Here is a 25589-nt window from a genome sequence, read left to right on the forward strand (position 1 = left end):
TTTGTGTTTCACATTAGCATGCTTTCTGGAGGCTGTTGTGGAATGAGCAGCTTCAGTAGGACCCCAGCTCCCTCACTCAAGAAGCAGGTTCTTCCCTGTTATATCAAAATATTATTGCTCTTGTAAATAAAATACTGTCTATGCATACACAACTGATATTTTTGTACACAAAGAACAATCTAAAAGGATATAATCTCCATTGGATTATTTTCATAATTACTCAAAAAAAATTATTCAAATATTATTGAGTCACACGCTAAAATAAATGAAAACCATCGCAGCATGTTGGCATTATGAAAAAGAAAAATTGCTCATCTGATGTTGTCTATAAATCTATCTTACTACTTGATTTTGGGGACTTACGAAGCAGGGGAGGGAAAAGGGGGAATACATTCATATTCCTCACTCCTGGCAGTTGAAAGAAAGATTAGAGCGTGCCCATCACTCTTGGAAGGGTGGGAATACCATAGTGCTTCTACCCCGAGCTTTACTCTCACGCCATTTTGGTTACTTCTTTCTGTAATGCTGGCCAAAAACATCATAAATATCTAAACCTGACCAGCCAGGCAGGAATGAAAATATAAGGAGCCCAGTGGGGTCTGAAGCCCCCTCCCACACTGATAGCTCCACAAAACAAGTCAAGCAAGAAGAGGTGAGGGAACTGACTGGGCTGAAGATTTCTATTCCCTGAATTTAAATCAGAAGCTGAAAAAACAAGCACTCTCAGCTGACCTGCTAATTTATGTGAACTTACTACTGCCATAGAGGTTTTCTGCTTCCAAGTGTAGAATAGCCACGTTCAAAAATTTAAAAAAACCTTTATATACTAGACACTGTATTCATGTATTCTTTTTCTAAAAAAATAATTAAAAAAAAAGGTTCCCATCTTTTCTGCTGGAGATGTACTACAACAGAATAACAGAACCAGACAAATACACCATAAAATGAAGTGAATATCCAGAGCCCAAAAACATTGGTGTTTTTACTGTTTTCTCAAATAATGTGAAAACCTACTTAATTTTATGACTGATTGGCAAGGGCTGTAGTTACGAAGACTAAGGAAAGTAAAACACATTCATCATGTCAAAACACGCTCCTTGCAGAATTGCAAGAAGTATCACATCTCTTAGGTGCAATCCTGTGCATGCTCACCAATGTTCGTCCTACATACTTGCTCAGAAGCACCACATACTGATCAGAGTAAATAAGGATACCATAACTGATGGACAAATGTCCAGATCTTCAGGGTCTATCTTATGTTCTTATATTTCTGTAGCATTCCTGATACTAGGATAAAAAGTGCTTACATTATATTTAAATGAAGGAATTTTGTAATTAAATATAAGCACAAAGGAAATGTTGGTCAACTGCCACAAATACAAGCCAAACTGGAAGAATCCCAACTCCCCACATATCTTGAGCCCCAACTGGTGTAACAGCCATGGCTAATGATCCTATACAGAAGACAGGGTTGGATATGAATGTTTATAGACTAACTAAGACATGTATATCAGATGAAGTGAACTTGGATTCACAAAAGCTTGTGCTCTATATACATACATCTTAGTCTATAAGGTACAGATCTACCATGCCTTCTGACTGTCTTCAAATTAACCTGGCTAACTTCCTCTCTCCAACTATCTCATACTCTGTGGCCCGGCTAGCAGGAGGTACTTGTCCAGCAAAACGTTCTTCTCCCTCCTTTCCCCTCCATACAATATCTCTGTTACAGGATTGTTCTCCATGAGACTTTCATAAGAAAAAGTCAGAATTCAACACTGAGCACTGTTGACAAATTAACCTTCAACTGGCCCTGAAAATAATGTGTTTGGTTTTGATCTATTCTTTTCAAATCTGGCACTACTTTATGACATTTTTTTAATGCTGGTTTTCAATTAAAACTAAACTAATCCTTAACATTTATTTGGCTTTTCACACACAGTTCCTGTGCTGCACTATGTCAAACATACCATCTGCACAGCACACTTCTGGCCAGAGATTCTTCAGAGATTGTTTCTACAACACTTTGAATTGTGTCTGCCTGAATTCTTCACTTATTGTATTCAACACTTGAAAATTTACTGTTCTCTGACAGTTTTGTAATCACTTTATTCCAGTTTTTGCAACCCACTGCTGCCACAACAAAGTGTGTGTCCCACCTGCTAAAAACAGACATGCTGATTATTTTCCCAACTATTTAGTAAATGTTAACTATGCTATAAATACAACTTGTGTTTATACTTTGTGAAAGATTCACTGCTGTCAGTGTTCCCCAGCTGAATTAGAGCCGAAATATACTATTAACTCCCACCGTAAGCGCGGTAAAAAGGGAGGCCAAAAATGCTTTCCCTGGGATAAGATATCAGATCTGCTACTACTGTCATGAAACCTGGGTCATATAAACTAAACATCCTTGCTGCTTCTTTTGGAAAGCATGGAAAACTTTCAAACTGTAAATATTTAAAAATAAAAATTACACTTACAAGGGATCAGTTTAAGTGCATTCAATTTACTCAAAGACGCTAATCTGGGTCAAAAATTGCACTGTCCTTGCCCACAAAAAAGATATGTTATTTTTAAGACATCGCAATTATCTTCCTTATATACCCTACATATAAAGCACATTGAAGAAATATATACCAGAGACTGTGTTCAAACTAGCTCTCTCTGCTAATTACAATTAATGTTTCCTGAAATGTCTGGAAATAAAATGTCAATGGTACAAAGAAAGGTGTTGATGGAATGGACAAAGCCACACCTCTTAATGTTATCCAGATTACTTTTCGTGTATAAAATGTTAAGGTTGTATTCAAAGGATGAATAACAATCAAAGCCTTAGGTTAAACAGGATGATTTCTTATTGAAAAATATGTGGGTTACTGGTTCCTTTTTTTACCCTTTTGGATTTTGATTTAGCTTTTTCATTCCACTGTTTAAATTACTGATTAAAAAAATAAAGTTGAATTATTAATTTACTGTGAATGCAATATAAAATATTTTGAAAATGTTATATACCACCCTCTTCTTTGCCTTTTGGTATGCATAAGTATACCCACAGTAAACTGACTGATCTCGCAAAGATGTTTAAATTATTTTGCTTTGAAGTGCTGACCTCACCTCTTGTAAGTGCTTTTAGGCTAGTCCTAAATTTCTGCCTACACACACCAAAGCACCATCATAATCTAAGGAAAATAAACTTTTGTCACCAAAAAATTTGAGTGGAGCTTAGAAGCAAATTCACCTGTTCTTATATTGCCTCAGAGATTTTACTCTTTCCCTGAAATGACCTGCAATAGAATAGCACTGACTCAGTCTAGAAGCCATAACAACCTAATTGAAAACGTTTATTAGAAACTCAAAAAAAAGGGAATTAACTCAAAAATAAAATAGCACACAGCCATCATCATAAAAATGCCAGCTTTTCCACCCAACAGGACCTCCTTGAAGCTTCAGAAGAGGGCTCAGAAACCACACTGGGTGCATCTACACACGGAATTAAGGTGAATGAATAAACTGTGGCACATATCCTGATGGAGTTTATTGATCCTGGGTGTCACATCTGTATGTGTGCTTGGGAACACAGCATGTTGAGCTGGACTGGAGCAGCCCTGGCTAACAAGAGGTCCGGGGGGGGAGGGGCTGGGGCGGTCAGCCCATTAGCTTAAGGCTGCTCTGACCCAGCTCTACATGCTACAGAGGGGCTGGCTAGGGTATGAGGGTGCTCCAGTGTGGGGCTAGCTGGTAGGCAGCCCTGCATTGAAGCACCCTTGTGCCCCAGCAAACCCCATTAGCATCTACATGGGTACTGCTACACAAAGAACGCTGCTGCAAGAAAGTACCTGTATTTACAAGTACTAATCTGCAGTGTAGTTAGTTAGTTACCAGCAGCCAAACAGGGCCACACACATAGATATTGAGACTACTGCAGAGCTAATTAGGGAGCCCACAATAAACATCCCATATAGATGTGCCCACTGGCTGAACTTCTACAGTTGTGTGGTTGCCAGTTTGAGAAAGGTTCCTGTCCATCTCTAACAGACCTGCTCACCTGCACACCCTTGAGAGTGTTTGAGGTAAAAGCGTGAACTCTATTAGCCACAGAGTCCTAAGTTTTATTTGAGCTGATACAATTAATGTGCATCTTAGTAACACAATAATGAAAGGGAAAAGCAGCAGCCTTCATTTTTTTTCCTTCTCTTCGATATGTATTCAATATCTTTTATCCTTGTACCAATGTCAAATAACTAAATAAATAAAATATCTAAGTGCAATTGATTTTCTGTGTTGTAATACTACATAGTAGCTTTTGGGAAGGGGATTAGTTTATTTTCCTCTAAATATACTACCTCACACAGTCACCAATTTAAAGGGGGCTTTTCAAGGAGATATGTGCTAGGAAATATAATCATGAAATATCTAAATCAAACAAATTCTCCACTGACTTCATGCAATTTGTCAAGTTTCAGTTCTTGATTAGTTGCCAATTGCAAAGACTCAATCGGCTATTTTCATTCTTGTGTAGCCATTATGGAAAGAGCTACATTTGCAGTAAAAACAAAGGAAATACTGTGTGGAAAATTAATCAAACCAGTGAAAAGTATCTAGAGCAGCAGTGCTTGACCTCCAGCTTGCAGGGCTCCTCCTGGGTCTGGAAATTGGTGGCAGGGGAGTGATGGCAGAATTAACAGTCACAGCTTCCAGAACCATAGCAATTAATGCTGCTGCCACTCCCATACTGCCAAATTTCCAGATGACATGGTCCTGCATGCCGGACAGTACCTGAGGACCAACCCTGCACACTACCCCCATTGGTGGGATCTGGCCAGAAGGTTGAACAATGGTCTACTATTTAAATTACTAATTTAAAAAATAAAGCATAATTTTAATTTACTATCAGTAGATCTAGATAGACAAGTGTGGCAACCTTCTTCTTGCATCCAAAAACCAAAGAAGCCCTTTTTCAGAACAGAGATATGCATGTGGGACACTACTGCAGTAGCGTAACTAAGGTGAGGTGACCAGGTCAGGAGCCCCAAGTGCTGACTTAGTGGAGCACGGAGGAGCACGGGTGAGAGCAGAAAAATAACAGTTGCCACTGCAGCCACATGACTGTACCAGTGGCATGCCAGCACCCAGAAGTCTCTGCTGTCCCTATTGTCCCAGGTTAAACCTTGACACAGATCTAGATATGGCAATTCAAGACAGAACAAAGAGCTGGTACTAAATGCAACATTACCTCTGGCAAATTTTTTATGTTGCAGAGCAAATACAAATGGCTCACTAAGCAGTCACTTCCCTCTACATTGAATCTCTTTTGGAACAGATAAGTGAGCACAGGGGACAAAGTTAATTGCGCTGTTGTTACACCAAACAGCTAGAAGAATGGGAAGCCAAGAGAGCAAAATGGAAGATGTGCATAGACATGCCAGCAGATTCACTAGATCTCTTCGTTATCCTGGCTGTGGCCCCTTTCCCCCTGCTGCCCTGTCTCAATCTCTCTCTTGCACTACCCCCACCAGAGATTTGCCTTTAAATTATGCATGCTTTTCAATCCCATGGGTTTATCTGCCAGAAGGTAGCATGTGGCCCAAGGTCTGCATTTGAGTTTAAGAATTTCTATTACAGCAGTCAGATCCTTTCAAAATACTTCACTTCCTTTATTCCCATAGGCAGAAAGAATGGCAGGAAAAATTGTTCACAGCAGTATAAAGGGATGTAAAAGTTCTACATTTTCAACTGAAAAAAAAGGTTAAAATATGGTTTTAATCAGGTAGTTTTCCTACCCAGACCAGTGTTTCCTTCTTGTAATATATGTAACCTGACTAACTGTAAAAGTAGTGATGCCAGTTGGAGCAGTTTAAGAGACCGGAGGAAATTTTGCATTAGCCTAAACTCCTCCCCTCCTCAGTTTTTTTCCCAGTATTATTCTGTGTGTGGCCTCTGATGAAGAACCAGGTTACCAGTACCCAGATGTGAGGATTCGCCATCAATACACTCACTTCAGGCTTACTTTTTAGTTACTAATGTGGCCTAGGGAGGGTGTGTATATTTTCCCTCACACAAGCCATTTGGAGATATTCCCATGGTTTAAATATACTTTATTTCCATGAGATTATTGACTCTTAGTACTTTGTAAATTTCCAAGATTACAGAAGCTTTTAAAATTCTTGCATGACCTAAAAGTCTTTTGTGACTTAATACAAATGTTATGATTTAAAGAAAAATATCTTTTTAAAAAAAGTGTGTTCTAAACCATTAAAAACCAAAAATGTTCCTCCCTGTAATGGCATAAAACTCCTTACCTCTAGTCCTGTATATTAACAAAATACTTGAACTTTTTGTGTCTAAAAACATTGTTAATTGCCAGACCAGAAACTCATCTGACTCCTTGACTATGATGATTTCAGGGCAAAAAGGAGGAAACATTTTCTGGCAGCCTGATTTAAAAGCAAAACTGGCAGGTGATTGAAGCTGCTCAAGGATAGGATATGCTAGTGTAAGTCCTCAGGGAGATGGATTAGTAGGCAGGGAGAAAGTGAAGCTGTCAAAGGTGCATGATAAATTCATTTAGCACATAGATACAGACTGATTAAGCACACAGATATATACACAATCTGATTTTTTTATTGCTTTCATCTTCATTCATGAGTTAAAGACAGAATATCTCACTATTGATGATGACATTCATGAATTCTCTTTGCACACTTATTGATAACACATATGACAACTGATCAGCCACTGCATTTTTATTACAAATGCCTGTGTGTATAATAGACAGATTACATGTTACACAAAATAAAGATACATTAAAGGGATATCAAATTGTTTGAAGGATTTTTATTATTAGAAATATTTTTGCTTGGCTTGCTGAAAAATATTTAAGGAAAATTTTGCAGTTGAGAAGTCTTCAAACAGCAAAGATGCTCAAAACAAATACTGATTGATAGTACCCATTTTGCTGTTGACCTTTTGTATATGTATTTTTGACTCGAGCAGAAAAGTTTCAGCAATCTCTTATGCTTGTTGAACAACTCCATCATTGTGATCCCAACCATGATATTTTTTCTTTCCCTCCCCTGTTTTTAGGCCACTCACTTCTATGGTGCAGACAGTATGAAGCAACTTAAAAGCAGTCAACAAGCCAGAATTGCAAGGATTACATCAGATAAAACCAGTATAAAATCATGACTCCTACTTAGAGAACAGGCTGTTGTGTGTGTTCATACAAAGGGCACATCTATCTGTAAGCTGAAATAACAGCGTTTTAAACAGATTTTTAACTTTTTTGCTCCTAAATGATTTTTTCAGGCTACAGTGTAAGTAAACATGGATCACAGTTATATTGATAATGCAGCTGTTCTTGAAAAATTAAAAACTACATAAAAGTTTAATGTGCTGCAGGCTGTTACTCTGATTACTCTTCCTTCAGTTATTTGCATTGTTCAACTTCCTTTTATAGAAAGATTATTTTTATGCTTCTCTATTACAAGTATAAACCACTAGGAAGTTAACATTAGAAGAAAAAATATCCTAAGAGAGAAATACAAGGTAAAAATTAGATTTATAGCACATATTTCTTGTACCACTAATGCCAACCAGTCTTAGCATATTCAGTATTTTCTTTTTATAAAAAGATCCATTCTTAATAGCAACTAAATTTCATATATCCTATATAAAACAAAACTAACTTCAATGAAAATTTAAAAAATAAATAAATATTTTTAAGCCCAAGCAATAGAATCACATTTGGATTTTTTCCATCACACTCTTAAACCTTTGCACTACTTCAGGAGTCTACTAACTAATTCTTTCAAAGAGGTGCTCCCTAGTCATTGTACAGTGAAAAGTATAATTATTGAAATGAAAAAAAATATGAGTTTCAGCAGTATTTCGCTGTTAGCTAAGTTTCACCTGGAGGTCAGATTTTCTGTATGTGCAGGTAAAGTAGCAATTTGGAACACTATTTATTTATTGAAATGGCTACTAGACCCTGCTTTGATATCTCTTTCAATAAATATTACACCGCAAAACTGAAAACCTAATATATTTTTAAATTCTATAATGAATGCTTGAGTGTGGAAATTCCATAATCAAATATTCCTTTTTCCACTTCAACTGAATATTTCCTTCTGGTATTTATATTTAGCTATGCTTTTTAATAGAACAGTGTCTTTGTCCATATCTGTTCTCAGTGTCTTTAATTTTAAAACATGTTGTAAAAGTCACATTTTTTTCTCTAGTTAATATACATATGATTATGTTTGGTTCAAATGTTCTGAACAAAAGAAGCAAAGTCCATCATGAACCATTTTGTATTTTTAACAAAAGCTATACCTTTTTAAATTCACAAAGCAATATTTGGCAGGAGTTCCAAGGAATATTTTAGAAAATAAATTTTTGCCTAATCCTGCAATTGTTCCCACATATACAATTTCTGTTATACTAACATGGGGTATTATCATTTTAAGATGTATCGTTTTCCTTTTTCCTATAAAATACAACATTTTTAAGTTTTAATATGACACCACAGCAAGACCGAAGAAGAATAAAGGAGATCATTCTATAGTTATATGGAATTCTACGTATGTTACATATGAAAAGAAAGTTATAAAAGAGTAGTATAACAGGAGTATATAAAAGAGTATAAAAGTTCATAAAAGAAAGTTACTAAGGTTGCAAAGCTGATAACACAATAGTTAAGGAAGAGGTCAAATATAAAAATTCTCATAATTTGAATATGTTATAAAACAGAAATTCATCATACACTTTTTCATGAGATCTGAGACCTAGTACACAGGACAAGCAGTACATATGAAAATGAACCAATTACTTAACACTTATTTTTTCTTTAGTTTTTAATGCATCCAGAATGTAGGCAGAGAGAGATTAAGACCACCATTTGCAGAAGTGTCCACATGTTTTGTGAAACTCAGTGACTAACATTCAGGACTTGAAGCTCTTGGGCCTCACTGGTCTACAGCCAAGCTTCCCCAGAAAATCAGAGATCTGAAGAACTACTGATAAAGTTCAGCAAGTTGGAATCCTTTACTGAATGAAAATGGCAGTGTTTAAGCAAGTTTTTTTTCCTCCAATTTTTAATGAACACTTACCTCTCTCAATACAGGCTCTGTTATCGAACTCAAATTCACTGCTCCTTCATAGGTTAAATAGTAGAATACATTCAGGGATCGGACAGCCTCTGGCCCTTGCTGCTTGTAGCCAAAAATTAGATCAATCCACTGGTGAAGCTGGCATGAAACAAACTCACTCTCCAAGGCCTGTAACAAAATGCAACATACATTATCTTTGAGAAAACCAAATATTCAAAAATGGGTTAGGGAGATACCTTTAGCAGTAATGGGAACATTACTAATAATATTTCAGAGAAATTGTAAAAAAATTAGTAATGCCTCAGCTGGGGCAAGGCAGTGCAATGAAAACCAGCCATGTAGGTCACCTGTTCTGCCTCCTAGGAACCAAAAGGGAAAGGGGATTCCAGTGGCTGGGATACAAAAAACAGCTGCTAGGTAGCTTTTGCTCTTTGGACAGGTAAAAGATAGCCTGGGATGTTGCTGGAGAGAGATCATTTGAGGTTGGAGGGCTGTCTTTCCCCCACAAAGGCTACACTAACTTCAATTCTCACCAAGCCATTAGGCCTTACTACAGACCCAGATGCCAGGTGTGCCCTCTCATCAGCACAGATAACATCACCCCTTGACCAAACAAATTATAATAGCCCAGGATCATTCACTTGTTCCTCTACCTGCTCATATATGCTATCACCTGCTTACAGTGCCTCCATGCTGTCTGCATTGGATAGACAGGATGATCTCTACACAAAAGAATGAAATGATGCCATTTTGCCATCAATTACAGAAAGAAACAAAAGCCCATGGCAGACCACTAACCACCCTGCACACTTCATCACTGACCTCGGAGTAACTGTACTCAGAAAATAAAACTATAGAGACTTGAAGGCAAAACTCAAACTGAAGAATTAGAAATCATCCATGATTTGGATTCTGGTATTAAAAACGAACTAGCAAAGTTCACTGATAACACTGAACTATGGGGGAGAGTGGTCATGCTCAAAACCAGGCTGGCAATACAGGCTGACCTGGACAGGCTCATGAGATGGGTGGACCTCAACCTGATGTCATTTAATATGGACAAATGTAAAGTGCTCCACCTGAGGAGAAATAATCCACAACACACTTACAGGCTCGGCAGTGCTACGCTTTCTAGCACCACATACAAACGAGACTTGGGTGTCATGATAGACAACAAAATGAACACAAGCCACCATGCTGTAGCTAGCAGAGCAAATCAAACATTGGCATGCATCTACCGAGGCATCTCGAGCAAGGCTAATGATGTCATTCTCCCTCTCTACTCAGCCTTCGTGAGACCGCAGCTGGAGTTCTGCATCCAGTTCTGGGTGCTGCACTTCAGGAAGAATGTGAAAAAGCTCGAGAGAGTCTAAAGGAGAGCCACGCACATGATTAGAGGCCTAAAGTCCAGGTCATACAAGGACAGGCTGAAAGACTTGGGACTGTTCAGCCTGGAGAAGAGAAGACTCAGAGGGGACTTGGTGGCAGCCTATAAGTATATCAAGAGCATGCATCAGGGCCTGGGGGAGCATCTAGTCACCAACGCCCCCCAGGGGAGGACAAGAAATAATAGGCTGACTGAGGATTGCTTCAGGCTAGACAGAAGGAAAAATTTCTTTACAAGTCGAGTACCAAGGGTTTGGAACAGGCTCCACCCCTGGAGGTGGTACAGTCATCCACACTGGCAATCTTCAGAAAGTATCTTGACACTCATCTTGCTGGGGTCATCTGATCCCAGCAGTCTTTCCTGCCCAAGTACAATGGGGCTGGACCCAATGATCTGTAAAGTCCCTTCTAGCCCTAATAACTATGAAACTATGAATCCACAAACCAGCATCTGTTATAGTCTCACTATTGACTCTGGATTCGTCTGCCATTGACTAGCTTTTACAACCCCTATGTCCCTCAAAGTGTCTATTGACTTATTCAACATACCTGCACCTCTCAGAACTGTCGCCGCCTATCTTTTGTATTTAAATTCCCCTCTATTTAGAACCCTTGCTTTCTGCAAGTCCATTTAGAGCATCTGAGAAAGCTACAAAAGCTTATATCTATCTGAACTAGTTATTCTCTAAGGGCTCCTCTACACATGTAGGTAAAGGTGTGATGGGATCTAATGTATGTTCCACACAACTGCAGCTCCTGCCATGCTACACAGCAGGACATCTGACTGTGAGATTGTGAATCAGAGCCCACCATGCCTTATCACTGGTGCAGGAAGCAAGTTCCTGCAGCTGGGAGCCTCCTCTGTGACCGGGACATCATAGCTACTGTGATCTCCCAACCACGGGGTGCATAGTGCACCCCTGCAGCTAGGCACACTGCCATCCAATGGGGCTTTCAGCCATGGGAACATGTTCTCATCAGCTGGGAGCTCCCAGGCTTGCCCACAGCCAGCAGCTCCTATGAGCTAACGGGGCTCCCAGCCATGGGGTCACAGGCTACATGTGCAAATTAAAGCTGGACAGAAACCAGCTATAAAGTTATTATGCATTTTTCAGCAATAATTTTATAGCTGGTTGGGCCTTTTTATGGTGCCATAGTTAATTTATATATGTAGCCAGTCTAAATTAATTAATTAATTGGTAATTGTATAATACATGTAACGTAGAGGTAGTCTAAGGTGCCACTCTGTTCTGCCTTCTCCCTCAAGCCACAACATACATCAGATTTCACAACTTTATTGTTCAAATGGTAGTAGAAGTGTTATAAAGAGTAAGCATAATTAGTTCTACATACAAAACTTATTTAACAATAATGCAGCTCATATTAAACCTGTCTGGCACTGTTCTTTCCAACACAGCTACCAGGATAATGTACTTACTATACCAACTATGAAGAGGGTGTATGTTTATGGGGGTTGCTAAATTTGCTAGTGACTTCGAAAAAATCCGATGGGTCAGATCATCTACTTATAAATTTCATAGAAACACAGAAAAAAGAGCTAGAAGGTGCCTCAGGAGGTCATCTAGTGCAATCCTTTGTTTGAGTCATGTTAATGATACCAGACAAAAGTTTGTCTAACCTGAACTTAAAAACTCCCAATGATAGAGATTCCACAACTTTTCCAGCCAATCTGTTTCAGTACTTAACCATCCTCATATTTTCAGAAAGCTGTTCCTAATATGCCACCTAAATTTACATGGTTTCTTGATTTGCCCATGAGTGCTTAACCTCAGAAGGTAGACAGACACTACTAGGTAGCTAAGAAATGTTCATTTCTTATCCACATAGCAATACAGCAGATTACCACCACATAACTTTAGGGAGGTTTTGGGAACTGCTACCATTTTTATGCTAGTCAGCAAATTTAAATGTTATATTTAGCCAGCATATATACATCTATTGGCTGGAAACTAAAACTGTATAATCTCCAGGTCTTTGGCTTACCACAATCAAGTTCAACAGAAGTAAAAGATTAGTCATATTATGTTCTGCCTATGACAAGACAGTTAGGCTCATGCCCAAGAAAGAACCCAGCATGTACATACTTATATACCCCAGACACTTCCAGATCAAAAATCAATGCAAGTTCTTGAGATTCTTGATGCAGTGATGCTCAACCTTTTGGCCCTCTGGCCAGATTAAGCCCTGAATTCCTGGATCAGGCTCTGGGGCCCAGCACTGCCCCCTGCCCTGCCCCCCACCACAGCCCAGGGTTGGGGGCCTGGTACCACCCCCTCCTGCCCCAGTGGTCTTTGAATCATAGAAACAAAAAAATAGGATTAGAAGGGACCTCAGAAGGTAATCTAGTCCAACCCTCTGCTCAAAGCAGGACCATTCACACCTAAATCATCCCAACCAAGGTTTTGCCTAGCTAAGTATTAAAAACCTCCAAGGATGGACATTTCACAGCCTCTTTGGGTAGCCTGTTCCAGTGCTTTACTATCCACTTCAAGTGAAAGAGCGTTTCCTAAAATCTAAGCTAAACTTTCCTTTCTGCAACCCGAGACCATTGCTCTTTGTTCTGTCATCTGCCACCACTGAAAACAGTCTAGCTCCATCCTCTTTGTAAGTAACCTTCAGGTAGTTGAAGGCTATTAAATCCCCTCTCAGTCTTTTCTTCTCCAGACTAAATAAGGCCAGTTCCCTCAGCCTCTCCTCAGAAGTCATGAACCTCAGGCCTTAACCATTTTGTTGCCCTCCACTGGACTCTCTCCAATTTGTCCATATCCTTTCTGTGGTGGGACCCCCAAAACTAGACAACAGTATTACAGATGTGATCTCACTGGAGTCAAAGAGAGGGGAATAATCACTTTCCTCATTCTGCTGGCAACACTCCTATTAATGCAGCTCAGTATGCCATTAGCCTTCCTCAAAACAAAGGCATGCTGTTGGCTAATACTCATCTTATTGTCCACTGTAATCCCCAGGTCCTTCTCGGCAGAGGTGCTGCCCAGCCAGTTGGTCCAAGCCAGATGGTTGATGAAGATATTGAACAAAAGCGGCCCCAGAACCAAACCCTGGAGCACTCCACTTGATACCAGCTGTCAACTAGATATTGAGCCATTGATTACTACCATTTGGGCCCAACAATTCAGCCAGTTTTATAACCACCTTACAGGCCATTCATTTAACTCATACTTACTTAGTTAGCTGGTGAGAAAGTTGTAGGAGACCATATCAAAAGCCTTGCCTCTAGTTTTACATACAACTTGTGCCACCCCAGCCTGCCCTGCATACTGGGATCAGGCACCAAATCCACTGTGCAGGCCTTAGGGTTCCTTATGGGCCTGAAAATTTGGTGGGGAAAAAATTTCCAGACCATAGGGAGCTATACAGGCCAGATAACATGGTGCTATGGGCCAGATCTGCCCCACAGGCCAGAAGTTGAGCATCCCTGCACTAAACCAATGAAACTCAACCTTTTAGGTGGGCTGGGCACTTCAGACCAGCTGCACCGCAGGGCACCCCTTCCCTCTAGAAGGGAGTAGAGCAGGAGAGAAGGGGAAGGAAGGTGGCTGCCAAAGCCAGAGAGAGGGGAGGAAAGAGAGGGGAAGAGGGAGGAAAGAGGCTGTCATAATGGAGGGGAGACAGAGACAGCTGAGAAGGAAATGTGTGGTATTGCACAGGGCAGAAAAGGGGATGTACCAGGCTGAACTGCTTGTTGCTGATCTTCTGTGCCACTGGCTGGATCTGGTCATGTTGGGCACTAAATCTAGCCTGCAGGCTGCAGATCGAGTGCATGATTGCATTAAACAACTTTCAACCACAAAGTCAAGCCTGCCTTCATGAACATAATCACAAAAACAAGCTGCTAGTTGCTGCTGGTACACCCACATGATTTCATGATACGAGATTTCTCATTCATTATTATTCAAATGGGTGCATGACATGAAACCTTTAGAACATTTTAGCTCATTCCTCAAACAGCCAAAGGCTCAAACCAAAGCACAGGGTCATGGAGCACGTTCTCAATTTCTGAGCATGTGGGATGTAAGGAAACAGGCCAAAGTCTCATAAAGACCTAACTCTCACTTGCATGGATGAGGATCTACACTGTAGAAGTGGGTGGGAGCATTTCTTTGAGAGAAATAGATTTATCTAACTAAATTAAATAATTAAATAACTCATAGGATGCTGCCTCACACAGTATTCTCTAATTTTAATAAGTGCATATTAAACAATATAAAGAAGTCTGATATTCTATTTGACTTGCAAAAAGAATGACAGCTTTGTAAAAAAAAAGTCTAATTTTGAATAGAGGAAGTTAAAATGAATACAAAACTTGAAAAAACACACTGTAATTTGCACACAAAAATGATAGGTTTGTTTCATTAACTGAAGCCTGAAAACATTTAAATTGACACATAAAAACAGCAATTGTCTTAATTTGTGTGGTGCACTCTGCACAAAAGCCCTAAATATGTTCAAATTAGAGCAAGCTGCTTGATTGTCACTGCAGTCTCATGTCACATTAATGCATGACAAACATTAAACCATACACTTAAATGGCAATTTATATCATTTAAATGTTTACTGCCAGACCAGCTCATCACTCATTTAAATGCGACTTTCTGACAGCTAATTTCAGTTAATTTTCCTCGATTCACTTAATTAGAACTTTCAATCAAGAAAAGACCTGTACATATCTTCGAGCTCATATTTTTAATTCAGATGCTCAGCTACTAAAAACATCCTCTTAAATGGATTACCCGATAGCACGTCACATTCTACAAGATGACCATATAGAAAAATCTTATGATAGATATGTTAATACAGGACTTATTCTCATTTATGTAGTAGTATTCTGACTAGTACTTTAAATAAAAAATATATTAAGTTCATACACACAGAGACACGCAATTAAAACTATAAAAACAAACAAGCAAGCCAATTAAAAATTAATGATTTCAAAATTGTTTAATAAGATAAAACCAGTCAGGAGTCTCTTGAGTGTCCAGAGTGCTATGATATGGAGCAATAAAAATCTACAAGGCTCAGGGAAATGATGAATATATGAATTATTTTGTTGCTATCTTAACAAATCCTTTAAACACTGGAACATATTTATTATTTCTGCTTTACCTCTTTGATCTCAGAAAAGCATTTTTGTTTTAAAGACTTATGATTTTCATCTTGTTTAATATGCACAGAGCTTGATTGTGTTTTGTTTTTTCAATGGGCATGGTTCCTAGAGGGTATACGAAATAAAAACATATTATATGGTCATATTATATCCATAAAACATACAGGCATGGATAACTACAGTAATTTTGCTCTGCAATCTCCTCAGATTACCAAATATGTAAATCTGACATCCCTTAAAAAAAACCGGCCACTTATTCCTAGAGTTGTTCCTGGTCATCCTAAATTTTTAACTTTTTTCCAAGATTAAGGTAAAAGTATTTTTGTAAATTAATTAGACTCAGAACTCAGAATAATAATGAAACACCAAATACTCTTCTTGGTCTTTCCCTTTCTATTACTCTGAACCATTTTCAAGCATCTTTCTCCAATTCTCAGGACACAAATGTGGAGGTTAAACAAAAAATGGCTAAGATAAATATTACTACCTGGGAAACTGTACAAAATGCCAAATAATACACACACCATTTTACATGATAAATAAGCTTTTTCTGTCATTTTGAGTTAAGAGTTTTGTTTTGCTCATTGGAAATTTCTGACTTTGATGTAGAAAGAGAGGGATGAGATCACATCAATGCAATGAAAAAAAGTAACTGGATTACAAAATTATTAAAAAACAAACCCAATTTTAAGACAGACAACAAAATATAATCCCAAACTATAACAACTAAAATGCATCAAAAATCTGTAAAAAATGTTTAATACATGCAATTTATAACATTCATAAACTACAAAGTAAATCCAGTATATTCCCTGACAATGATCATTTTAAAGAGAAGATATTATAGTTGTTGCTGGTTTTGTGATTATTGTTATCATTATTATTATTATTCACTCAATATTACTCCATTACAAGAAATAAAATGGAGGACATGGAATGTTAAATATTTAGGATTATTCAAACATCTAGGACAGACAGTCCTCATTAAGGCCAGAGTTAAATATGGTATGCAGCTATGGGATACTAATGTTCTTCCCATGCTGCTCTTAAAACTAACCAATCAATTGTTAGTACTCCCACAGCAAGCAGGATATATCATTTACACCCAATGTGTGCTCTGAGTAAAATTTGTAAAACAAGAAAATCCACTAAAATGTCCAGCACCATACAGTAATATTCAACTCTATTGAGTTATTGTAAAATAAATCAGTGACTAATGCCCAATTGTTAAGGATCAAATAAGACCTTGAAAAGACTGTTATATGAAGCCACACACAAACTGTCAATTTAGTCCAGTGGGACCCATATTTGCTTTGACAAACTGTCTAGGGGCTGATATCTGTTTTTTTAATGAGATCTATTAGGCAGAGACTAAAACACTTGAGATATGCTAAAAAGTACAGTATACAGATGTCAAACACAAACACCTATTAGTAACTTCCATTTGTCCATTCCCAAGGCAGAAACGCTTCAAAACATCAACAAATTGAAGCTTTGATCTTCCAAGAAAACTTCCAGATTATTAATACCTATAATTCAAATGCAAAGTCCAGTGGCATTAAATAAAATGCAAATAAATCTATGCCTTGAAATATAATTCTGAATTTTGTGACTCACTACATGGCTATTTATTTCCTGTCTCCTAAAAGCAATTAACAGAAAATATTTTAACTGAAAACATCAATTTATGTGTTTATCTTAGAAAAACGGTGTACCAAAATCTGGTCAAATCTGAAATATGTTGGTCAAGTAAGAAATGGCTTTCTTTCTGTCATTCGCTAAAAAGCACACCAGATTCCCAGAGAATTTGTACTTCTAGAATCAAAAGTCCGAGTAATCTAGGCATATATTTCTAAACTATACTTAGCTACCTCTAACTTTAATCCCTTCTCCCATTTTTTTTCTGGTTTAGAGTAGGTAAGAGGTCATACCATACAAAATGCTATTTAAACCTTACCAGTATCTTTAAAATAAGACTTATACCAATATTATTGTACTGGATATAATTATATTTTCTGTTTAAAGATCTGTGCAAATTCTTGTTGTATTAAATAGTTACAGGTGGCAAAAATAAAAGTGCAAACCATCTAACTGAGGACAAGACTACTTTTAAATACGCAAAGGGAATTAGGTGCATACTGTTTTATTCCTGTAAATATACTTTTAAGCATTAGAATAATTTTACAAAAATTATGCTGCTTCAAATCTCATAGAACATTAGTATTAGATGTGCAAATATGAATCAGCTATGAACAGCCATCAGAGGGCAAAAATAAAAATATTTTCATTCCACTTTAAAACAAGCGATGCCATTGTGATTACTCAAAATTAAGTTTAATCTTTATAAATTTTTCAATTCATAATAAAAATGCTTATGTATGGACATGATAGATATCATTAGGGTTCTAGAAACTTTAAACACACAACATAATTTGATCTGATATCTTTATGGTGTCAACAGCCACACAAAAGTATTGGATAACCAGCTTAAATGTGTTAAGTATGATATTTTAGGTGGCACACAACATATGAAAAACCAAGTGATCTATTATGTTTGCATGTGCTGGATCTCAAATACTGGTTGGTAATGTTGCTTTACCATTGATATATGACCTTTGTAAATTACAACAAAGGCGGCTGATTTTTTTCAGTCTAATTAGAACTGTTTCAAATTTTCCTGCTAAATATATGATAGAAAGTCCTTTCAACTTATTTTATTCTAAAGTTTCTTTCCATGTCAACTGTGTTCCAATCAAAATATGCTTTGAATTAAATGATTTTGATTGAATATGTGGATCACATTACACTTCTAAGATTTAAAGTCCAAAAAGGAAAAGTTTAGCCTGTTCAAACAAAGCAAGAGCAGCCACTTTGTGGAGAGCTATTCACATTTACAAAGACTGACAAATTGTTTGTGTGCACCATTAGGTCTAGTTTCTGCAATAGTTGCCAGATTTCCTGTCCTCCTAATAAGATATTAACTCTTTAGATGCTGACCTTGTATTTTAAGACACAAAGGTAACCAATTGTATTTTAAAGTTTCATTACATTTTTTTCAGATATATTCTAGTGAACACAAGCGGAAACAAATCTAAAATAATCTAATCTGTTATCAGATATATATTAAACCAGGGCTGTCCAACTGGTGGCCCACAGGCCATAATCGGTTAAAGTGCGGCCCCCAGGCTCCCACAGGGCTGCCCACTCCGCCCATTACTCCAGCTGCTGAAGCAGTCAGGGTGTCTGGGCTCGCTCTCCCTCCAGCTTCCCCTTCCCTGCATAAAGAGACAGGCTGGTGCAGATTGCAGCTCAGGGAGCCTAAGAGCCATGGTACAGCAAGAAAGCTTGTGGCCAGGGGGCTTAAGTGAGGTGGGAAGCTCAGGCATCTGGTTTAGTGAGGAGGGAAGGTAAGGGATAGGGGCAGGCTGCAGGGGACAGGGGGCTGGTATGGAACCTGGGCATACAGTGCACCATAGGAGGGATTCTGGGGCTCTTCATACAGTAGGCAGATGTACAATACAGCAGGTGGGCACCAGGGCACATGGTGCAGTGGTGGGGGAGGTAAGGGGTCATACGATGAAGCTGAGGAAAATGCAGAGCGTGGCCCCAGTGGCCCATGGCCTCTACTGGTTCAGTGCCTGCTACTGTGGTCCATGAAGTGTGTGGCCCTCAGCAGCTCAGAAGGTGGGCAGCCTTTTATTAACTTAAGGACTGCTTTGGAAACCTTTCAGGAAGGAGAGAGGAAGACAGCAGATCTTTCTCTGCCTGATACAAATTTTAGAAGCTTGAAATTGACCTTAAAACTTTGCACACAACGGGTAGTTCCTTGCATAAGCAATGTTATCTTCATGCCAGTAATGCCAGTAAATGTATGTGTTGTTATCTACTGTATTTTACAAATTAGGTTAACCATGAAATATAGCAGGCAGTGGCAACTCTTGTACATCTCTGATTGTATGGACTGTATCACTCAGCTTTGGATCTCATTTTTTACAATCCGGCTCAGAAATACGCTGCCAATTTCTTCATGTTTTACTGCTTCTAGACTCCATAAACAACACACCAGAAAACAAGGCAAAAACCTGTATCCATCTAGACAGAAGAGGAAATAAGCAGGTATTTTAAAGGAGCAAATCTTTACTCATGAACTATAAAAAGGAGATGTATTCTTTTTCCTAGAAAAGCCAATACTGAGGATTAAAAATCTTCAACACTGGGAGGACCTTTAAAAAGATTATTTTTTGCTTTTTAAACAGCAGTACAGTATTAAGATATGTTTTAGGAGTTGTTTGGAATACTAAACCATTATGAAAAATACATTTTAGAACAAAATGAATATTGTACAAGCAATGCTACAGAGAAAATGTATTGTGGAATCCAATTCCTTTAAGATCCTATCTACATTTTTATAATCTACTAAAAAAACAAGCATAAACCAGTACCACATTAAGAAAAAAGTCTCAAGCACTTGTGCATCAATTGGCAAGTGAAGCACTCTGTCTATAATTGTTATTTTGTAGTTTTAAATAGTATAGTGAATCAGCTGGTATATATCTCTACGGAGAAGGCCGTGTTTCCTTTCAAAATCATAGTTTTAATCTTAACTTCAATTTGTATTACTATATGCTAAGAACAAAAGAGATAGACAAATTTGCAAAACATCTCCCAGTAATCACAGCACTTGAATTCTTAGGTGCTCACACTTAAAATTTGTAATTGCTTCAGAAAAAAAAAGTGCTGCTTCATATGTGCAGTATAGATATCTAAATACTGTAGTAATCATAGGGAGATGAAAGAATATCAGCAAACAGTAAAGTAATTTTCTGTAGCAAAATTGGCATACCCTATTTCTTCAAATATAAGATGCACTTTAAGATGAACCCAATTTTTTTTTTACTATGAATGTGAGAACAAATTAAAGATCAAATAAGATTATACATAAGTGAGCTCTATGCATGGTTTTAATCATATTTAAGATATAGGCCATTTTTATTTTTTTAATATGTTTTTAAAAAGAGTGCCTTTTACTCTAAGGAATATATTTAAGCATGGCCACTACATAGAAAAAAATAGATGCAATTCTATATGTTACAAATTAACTTCATTTTAACCTCAATGATATCAACAATTAACAAACACTAATTTATAATAGGGTCTAAAATCTAGAAATCCATTATATTAATAGTTTCATTGTTTCATCGGGACAACCAGTGTGTTTGTAGGATAGGAGTCATGCACTTAAGCGAGCTGCTATAAGAAAGCATAAGGCATTTAGCTACCAAAAGATTGGTTGGGGTTTGCTGGGGAGGAGCATAATGTGAATATGTCCAAATATTCCCAAAATTTCCTATAAAAAAGCATTTTATTCTATATAGGTAACAGATGATATTAAGATGTGGCTGCATTATATTCATGGAAGGTTGAGATGGGCAGACAAGCTTCTCCAGGTAAATCTGATTCTTTTATTAGATCAACACAAATAGTTGGAAAAAACTCTTTGGAGATGGACACACTCAAGCATTCCCCACACAACCACTTTGACTGTCATGAGCCAAACCAGAAAGTATAGCAGTGGAGGTGGCTATAATGGGATGTTCCTCAAGCAAAATCACCAGTGCATTTCCAGGTTTGATCGTGCAGATGGGAGCAGATGAGTACAGCTGCTTAGGAGCACCTTTCCCCAGACTGGTGGGATACACTGTAGAAACCTCAGTAAAGCATTGCAGTCACTCAGGCTCTCTGTTCCTCAGTGGGTGGAGGAAGGGCGTTTTCATTAAAGCGGTTACCCAGAGAACCACTCTAATTAAAATGTTGCAGCATCACATGTATTAAGCCCTCACAGGATGCTTTATTTGAAGCTCATTCAACGAGCTTTAGCTAAAGCGCCCCACCAGCCATTTTTAAACCAATGGGGGCTTATACATGTGATGCTGTAGTGATACTGAAATGTTGTAATTAGAATGCAGAGCAGACTCAATCAAGTCTGCTCCAATGTGTTCTAATTAGAACGCATTGGAGCATGTGTATAGACATCCCCAGAGTCTACTGCTATATCTCCACCCCAGTATTGGGTATCTTAGGATCAGGCCAGAAACCAGAGGAGTTCAGTGTTTCACGACCCAAACATTTTTTTTAAGTTTCCTTTTATAGAAAATGACAAAATTTCTAATTTTATGAACCTGTGGAACAGAAAGGCTGAGTTTCAATCAGATCTAGTCATAACACCTAATAACTAACAGCATTTTTCTGGATATCATTCCACTTCAGCTGACTGGACTTTTACAGACTTTTCACCATGGCAGCAGTATACAGAACTTCTTCCAGTGTTATATTAATTACACTGAGAATGGCCAGGGAATCAAGCTATAGATACATCAGGCTGATATGGGCATTCTGTAGGCAATTGAGGGGAACCTTTATGAGACTTATACATTATTTAATGAGGCTGAAATTTAATACAGAAAAAAGATGTATATTCAAAAATTAATTTTTGGTTTAGCATATGTCACAACCTGCTAACTAAACTAAATTACATTCAAGTGGTTTCAGTTATAGGAAAAAAGAATTTTTGAAGTTAGGAATAGAAAAATCTAGAGTTGTTTTCACTGTTACTTTGCTATAAACTTTATCTGTGTCAGATTGAGACAAAAATAATACTAAAAAAATAAAAAAGGAAACATTCCTAAATCTGTCACTTAGGTCAGATGTAGTATCCAAGGAAGAACTCAAACTTTTCATCTATGCCAGGCAAAAAACTTTCTGATTCAGGATACTACTTTTTTTTTTTTTTACACTTTTTATTGACAGCAACAAAGCTACAACATTTTAAATCTCACTCATTAATCAGTTGACTTTGGAATAAAAACTAAACAACTGGTCTGACTGATAGTAACTAAAAGAAACACCAAGACACAGGAACCTGGAAATGAAGTACCAAGCTTCTAATGCAAAAACTTTTAACATCTAGATTATAGTAAACATATGGATAACCTGAAATCTTTGTCTGCAGTTCAGTATCACTCAGAGAGCAAACTGACTGTGATACATGGGACTGAAAATAGAGACTTTTCAGGAACAGAGACCTGATTTAAAACTATACTGGTTTAAGTCAAGGGCAGGAGCTGGCTCCTCAGGAGGTACAACTGTCTTTGTCTAGTTCATGGGAAATGTCTTTGGCTTCAATTCGACTTTGTGCTGAGGCCATAGATACTGCTCTACAGCTTAGCTGAACATGGAAGATGTTACCAATCCAGTACAGACTGACATTATACAGAACATTGCAAAAAATTTCTGCTTTCATCTCCAGCCACCTCCCAAACAGACAACAGAATTATCTCTTCATATATGGGAAAAAGAGTGGACTACATGGGTGAAAAAAAATAACCCTAAATTTAGGTAACTGCATAAATACAGTCAGTGTCTCTTTGCAGATAAAAGCACACTAGTAAATCTTGTTGTCTCCCTGTTCTTATGCGAGTAAAAGGCAAGCAGCAAGGCAATAGTTAATTGAAACTAAATGGGTGCATGCAGGGGGAGGGAAAGGGGAAGCACAGAGTTAATCAGGGAGCATATCCAGAGCTAGGCATGGATAGGCCTCACTAATGAGCCTCAAGTACCCTGCAGTGGCTTTCAAACCTAACTGGCTTCAAACGATGCCATCCCATGACAGAATGCAGCTAGCCATAAGAGAAGGGTGATTAGAATAAATGACTGGAGTAATTAACTCTGATTTGAAACCACCTGACTGGAAAGAGAAGCTAGGAGCTGTTTAGCTGACAGTATTCTGGTAGAAAAAGGAAGCTTTCCTTAACTCTGTGTTTGTATGTGTTAGAAGAGCTCTTCCTTTCAAATAGGTATTTGGGGGCACTAATGAAAAGCAGCTTTCATTCAAGGGTCTCCCATTCATTTTGAAAGGAGGAGAAAATAAAAGCTTCAAAGTAGAACTAATTTATTTCACCCTAAACCCCCTTTGGTGAGTTAGCAGTTTGTATTATCAATAACAACAAAAAACCCTCTCTACATTACCCTTTTGAATATCCTTTACTTGTCTTAAAAAGCAGGGTTTTTTAACATTTTAAAGATGCCTACTTTTTTCTTTCAGCAAAAATATTAAGGTTTTAAAGAAATCCAGTCATCTAATGTATTTATTTAGATTATTTTTCAGGTTTGTTCTGCCAATTTTTAACATGAATGAGGTTTATTCCCTCTAGTGGTAGGAACTTTATTTTTTGCACGGCAGACAACAAAAATACCATATATTTTGAAATAGGACTGGAAATCTTAAGGAGCTATTAGTCTGCACACACATTCATGTAATCTACCACACCATCTTGCTACTTCATTTTACTAAGAAGAATTACAAAGAGTAGGGGCATTACTACCTGCTGTTTTACAAGCAATCAACAATTCATTGTACCAATGTTGTCCTGTACCTGCTGAGTAAATGCTTTAAAAAAGTTTCACTAACTGCCCAGTAACAACTATAGTAAAGTAGCAAAAGCAATTCACCAAGTGTTTATGCTGAAATTCTGATTTATTTGACAGCTTTATACCTTCAAGGCAAGATACAATTAAATGTTTTGACAACTAAACAAAAATTGTATAAATTTGAAAGCTCTTAAAGTTACTGAATCTAAAATCTAAATGCAGTAAAATATATAAAATGCTTTAAAAATTCCCTATTAAATATAATTGCTTTAACTTTCTCAGCAAGAATTCTTCTCATATTTTATAAAACTGCACTCAAAAAAACTATATATAAGTGATGGTTAAGCTATTAATTAACCTCTGTAAAACTCTTCAAAGATGTTTAAATTGCACAATGTTACTAAAACAAAATTAATCAAGCTACCATGTTACTTAAATAGAAATTAAATATCTAAAATACTACAAAAATGCTTTAAAAGTAAAAGCTAAACTATTTCGAGCAATACTTTGTTTTATGTCAATTTTTGATATTTTACTTGTTCAAAAAATACAAATTAGCAGTTGTCATGATAGCTTAGCAGACTAATAATACTATGAAGTTAATCCTGTTGCCCCAAAGGATCCTAGTTCAAGTCTCAGAAAACACTTTATGCTGATGTAGACCAGTGAGATTCAGACTGGCATTTCTGAAGAGAAGTGGGCACACCATGCACAAAGACCGTCAAAGACAGTTTAGAAGGAAAAGAAAAAAACTTGCAACTGATCATCTCTATCCTCCCAGAACCTCTACAGCCAACTACTGAAATTGCTATTCATGATTACAGTAAAAACAAGAACTGTTAAGAAATTGGTCTTTAAGCTATGATTCTTCATGCTAAGGTCAGTTTATATCTTCAAAATGCAGTTTCATTATCATTTTTGGTAGTATGTGTATAAAATGTGTGCTTATTGTGGGACTTAAAAGCTAACTGTTTAAACAATATATAATTATATAACCATTATTTAAACATTAAAGCCTTTAAACAAATATGCTAAAACATTTAAAATCAACTTTGTAATGCAGCTGAAGAGTACTGCTGCTCTAAAGGAAAATGTAATCCAGCAAAAGGTAACAATGACCAGTTGTTTATAAAACCACTGAAATGTTTGGGAACCAGTTCACATTCTCATGCAGTGCTATGTTTATATTTCCATTTATCATCCCTCTCCTTGAGAAGATAGCTCAAAAGGAAGAAAAACTAGAGAACAAAAACTTGCTAAATTACACATGCAGGCATCAGGTAATTTAACAAATCAAGACAAAAAAGGATGACCATATACAACTAAAAACGTTGCATTAAATCATTCCCCCCAGCACATAGGCTCCCCCTACCCCCACCCCAGGAACCCAATCCTGCAACATAGTTTATATTAATTTTCTACATTCAGCCCTGCCTAGGACTTCTAGCTTACAAAAAAGAAAAAAGGATCTAGAAACCAAATCAAACCATTACAATAAATAATGTACAAATATTGCATTTTAA

At 37.4% G+C, this 25589-nt stretch overlaps 1 protein-coding gene across 9 annotated transcripts in view; it reads right to left on the minus strand.

Moving 5' to 3' along the window:
- Positions 1–25589, minus strand: part of LRBA (LPS responsive beige-like anchor protein) — a 580756-nt gene that overhangs the window by 59766 nt on the left and 495401 nt on the right. For all 9 annotated transcript variants that reach the window (XM_019534457.1, XM_019534459.1, XM_019534455.1 and 6 more), the window contains exon 47: positions 9111–9278. In XM_019534457.1, the coding sequence (XP_019390002.1) occupies positions 9111–9278 (168 nt within the window). The remainder of the gene's footprint in view (positions 1–9110; positions 9279–25589) is intronic.

Source organism: Crocodylus porosus, unplaced genomic scaffold (genome assembly GCF_001723895.1).
Source record: "Crocodylus porosus isolate Cpor-Errol unplaced genomic scaffold, CroPor_comp1, whole genome shotgun sequence".
In the NCBI taxonomy this organism is placed as follows: domain Eukaryota; kingdom Metazoa; phylum Chordata; order Crocodylia; family Crocodylidae; genus Crocodylus; species Crocodylus porosus.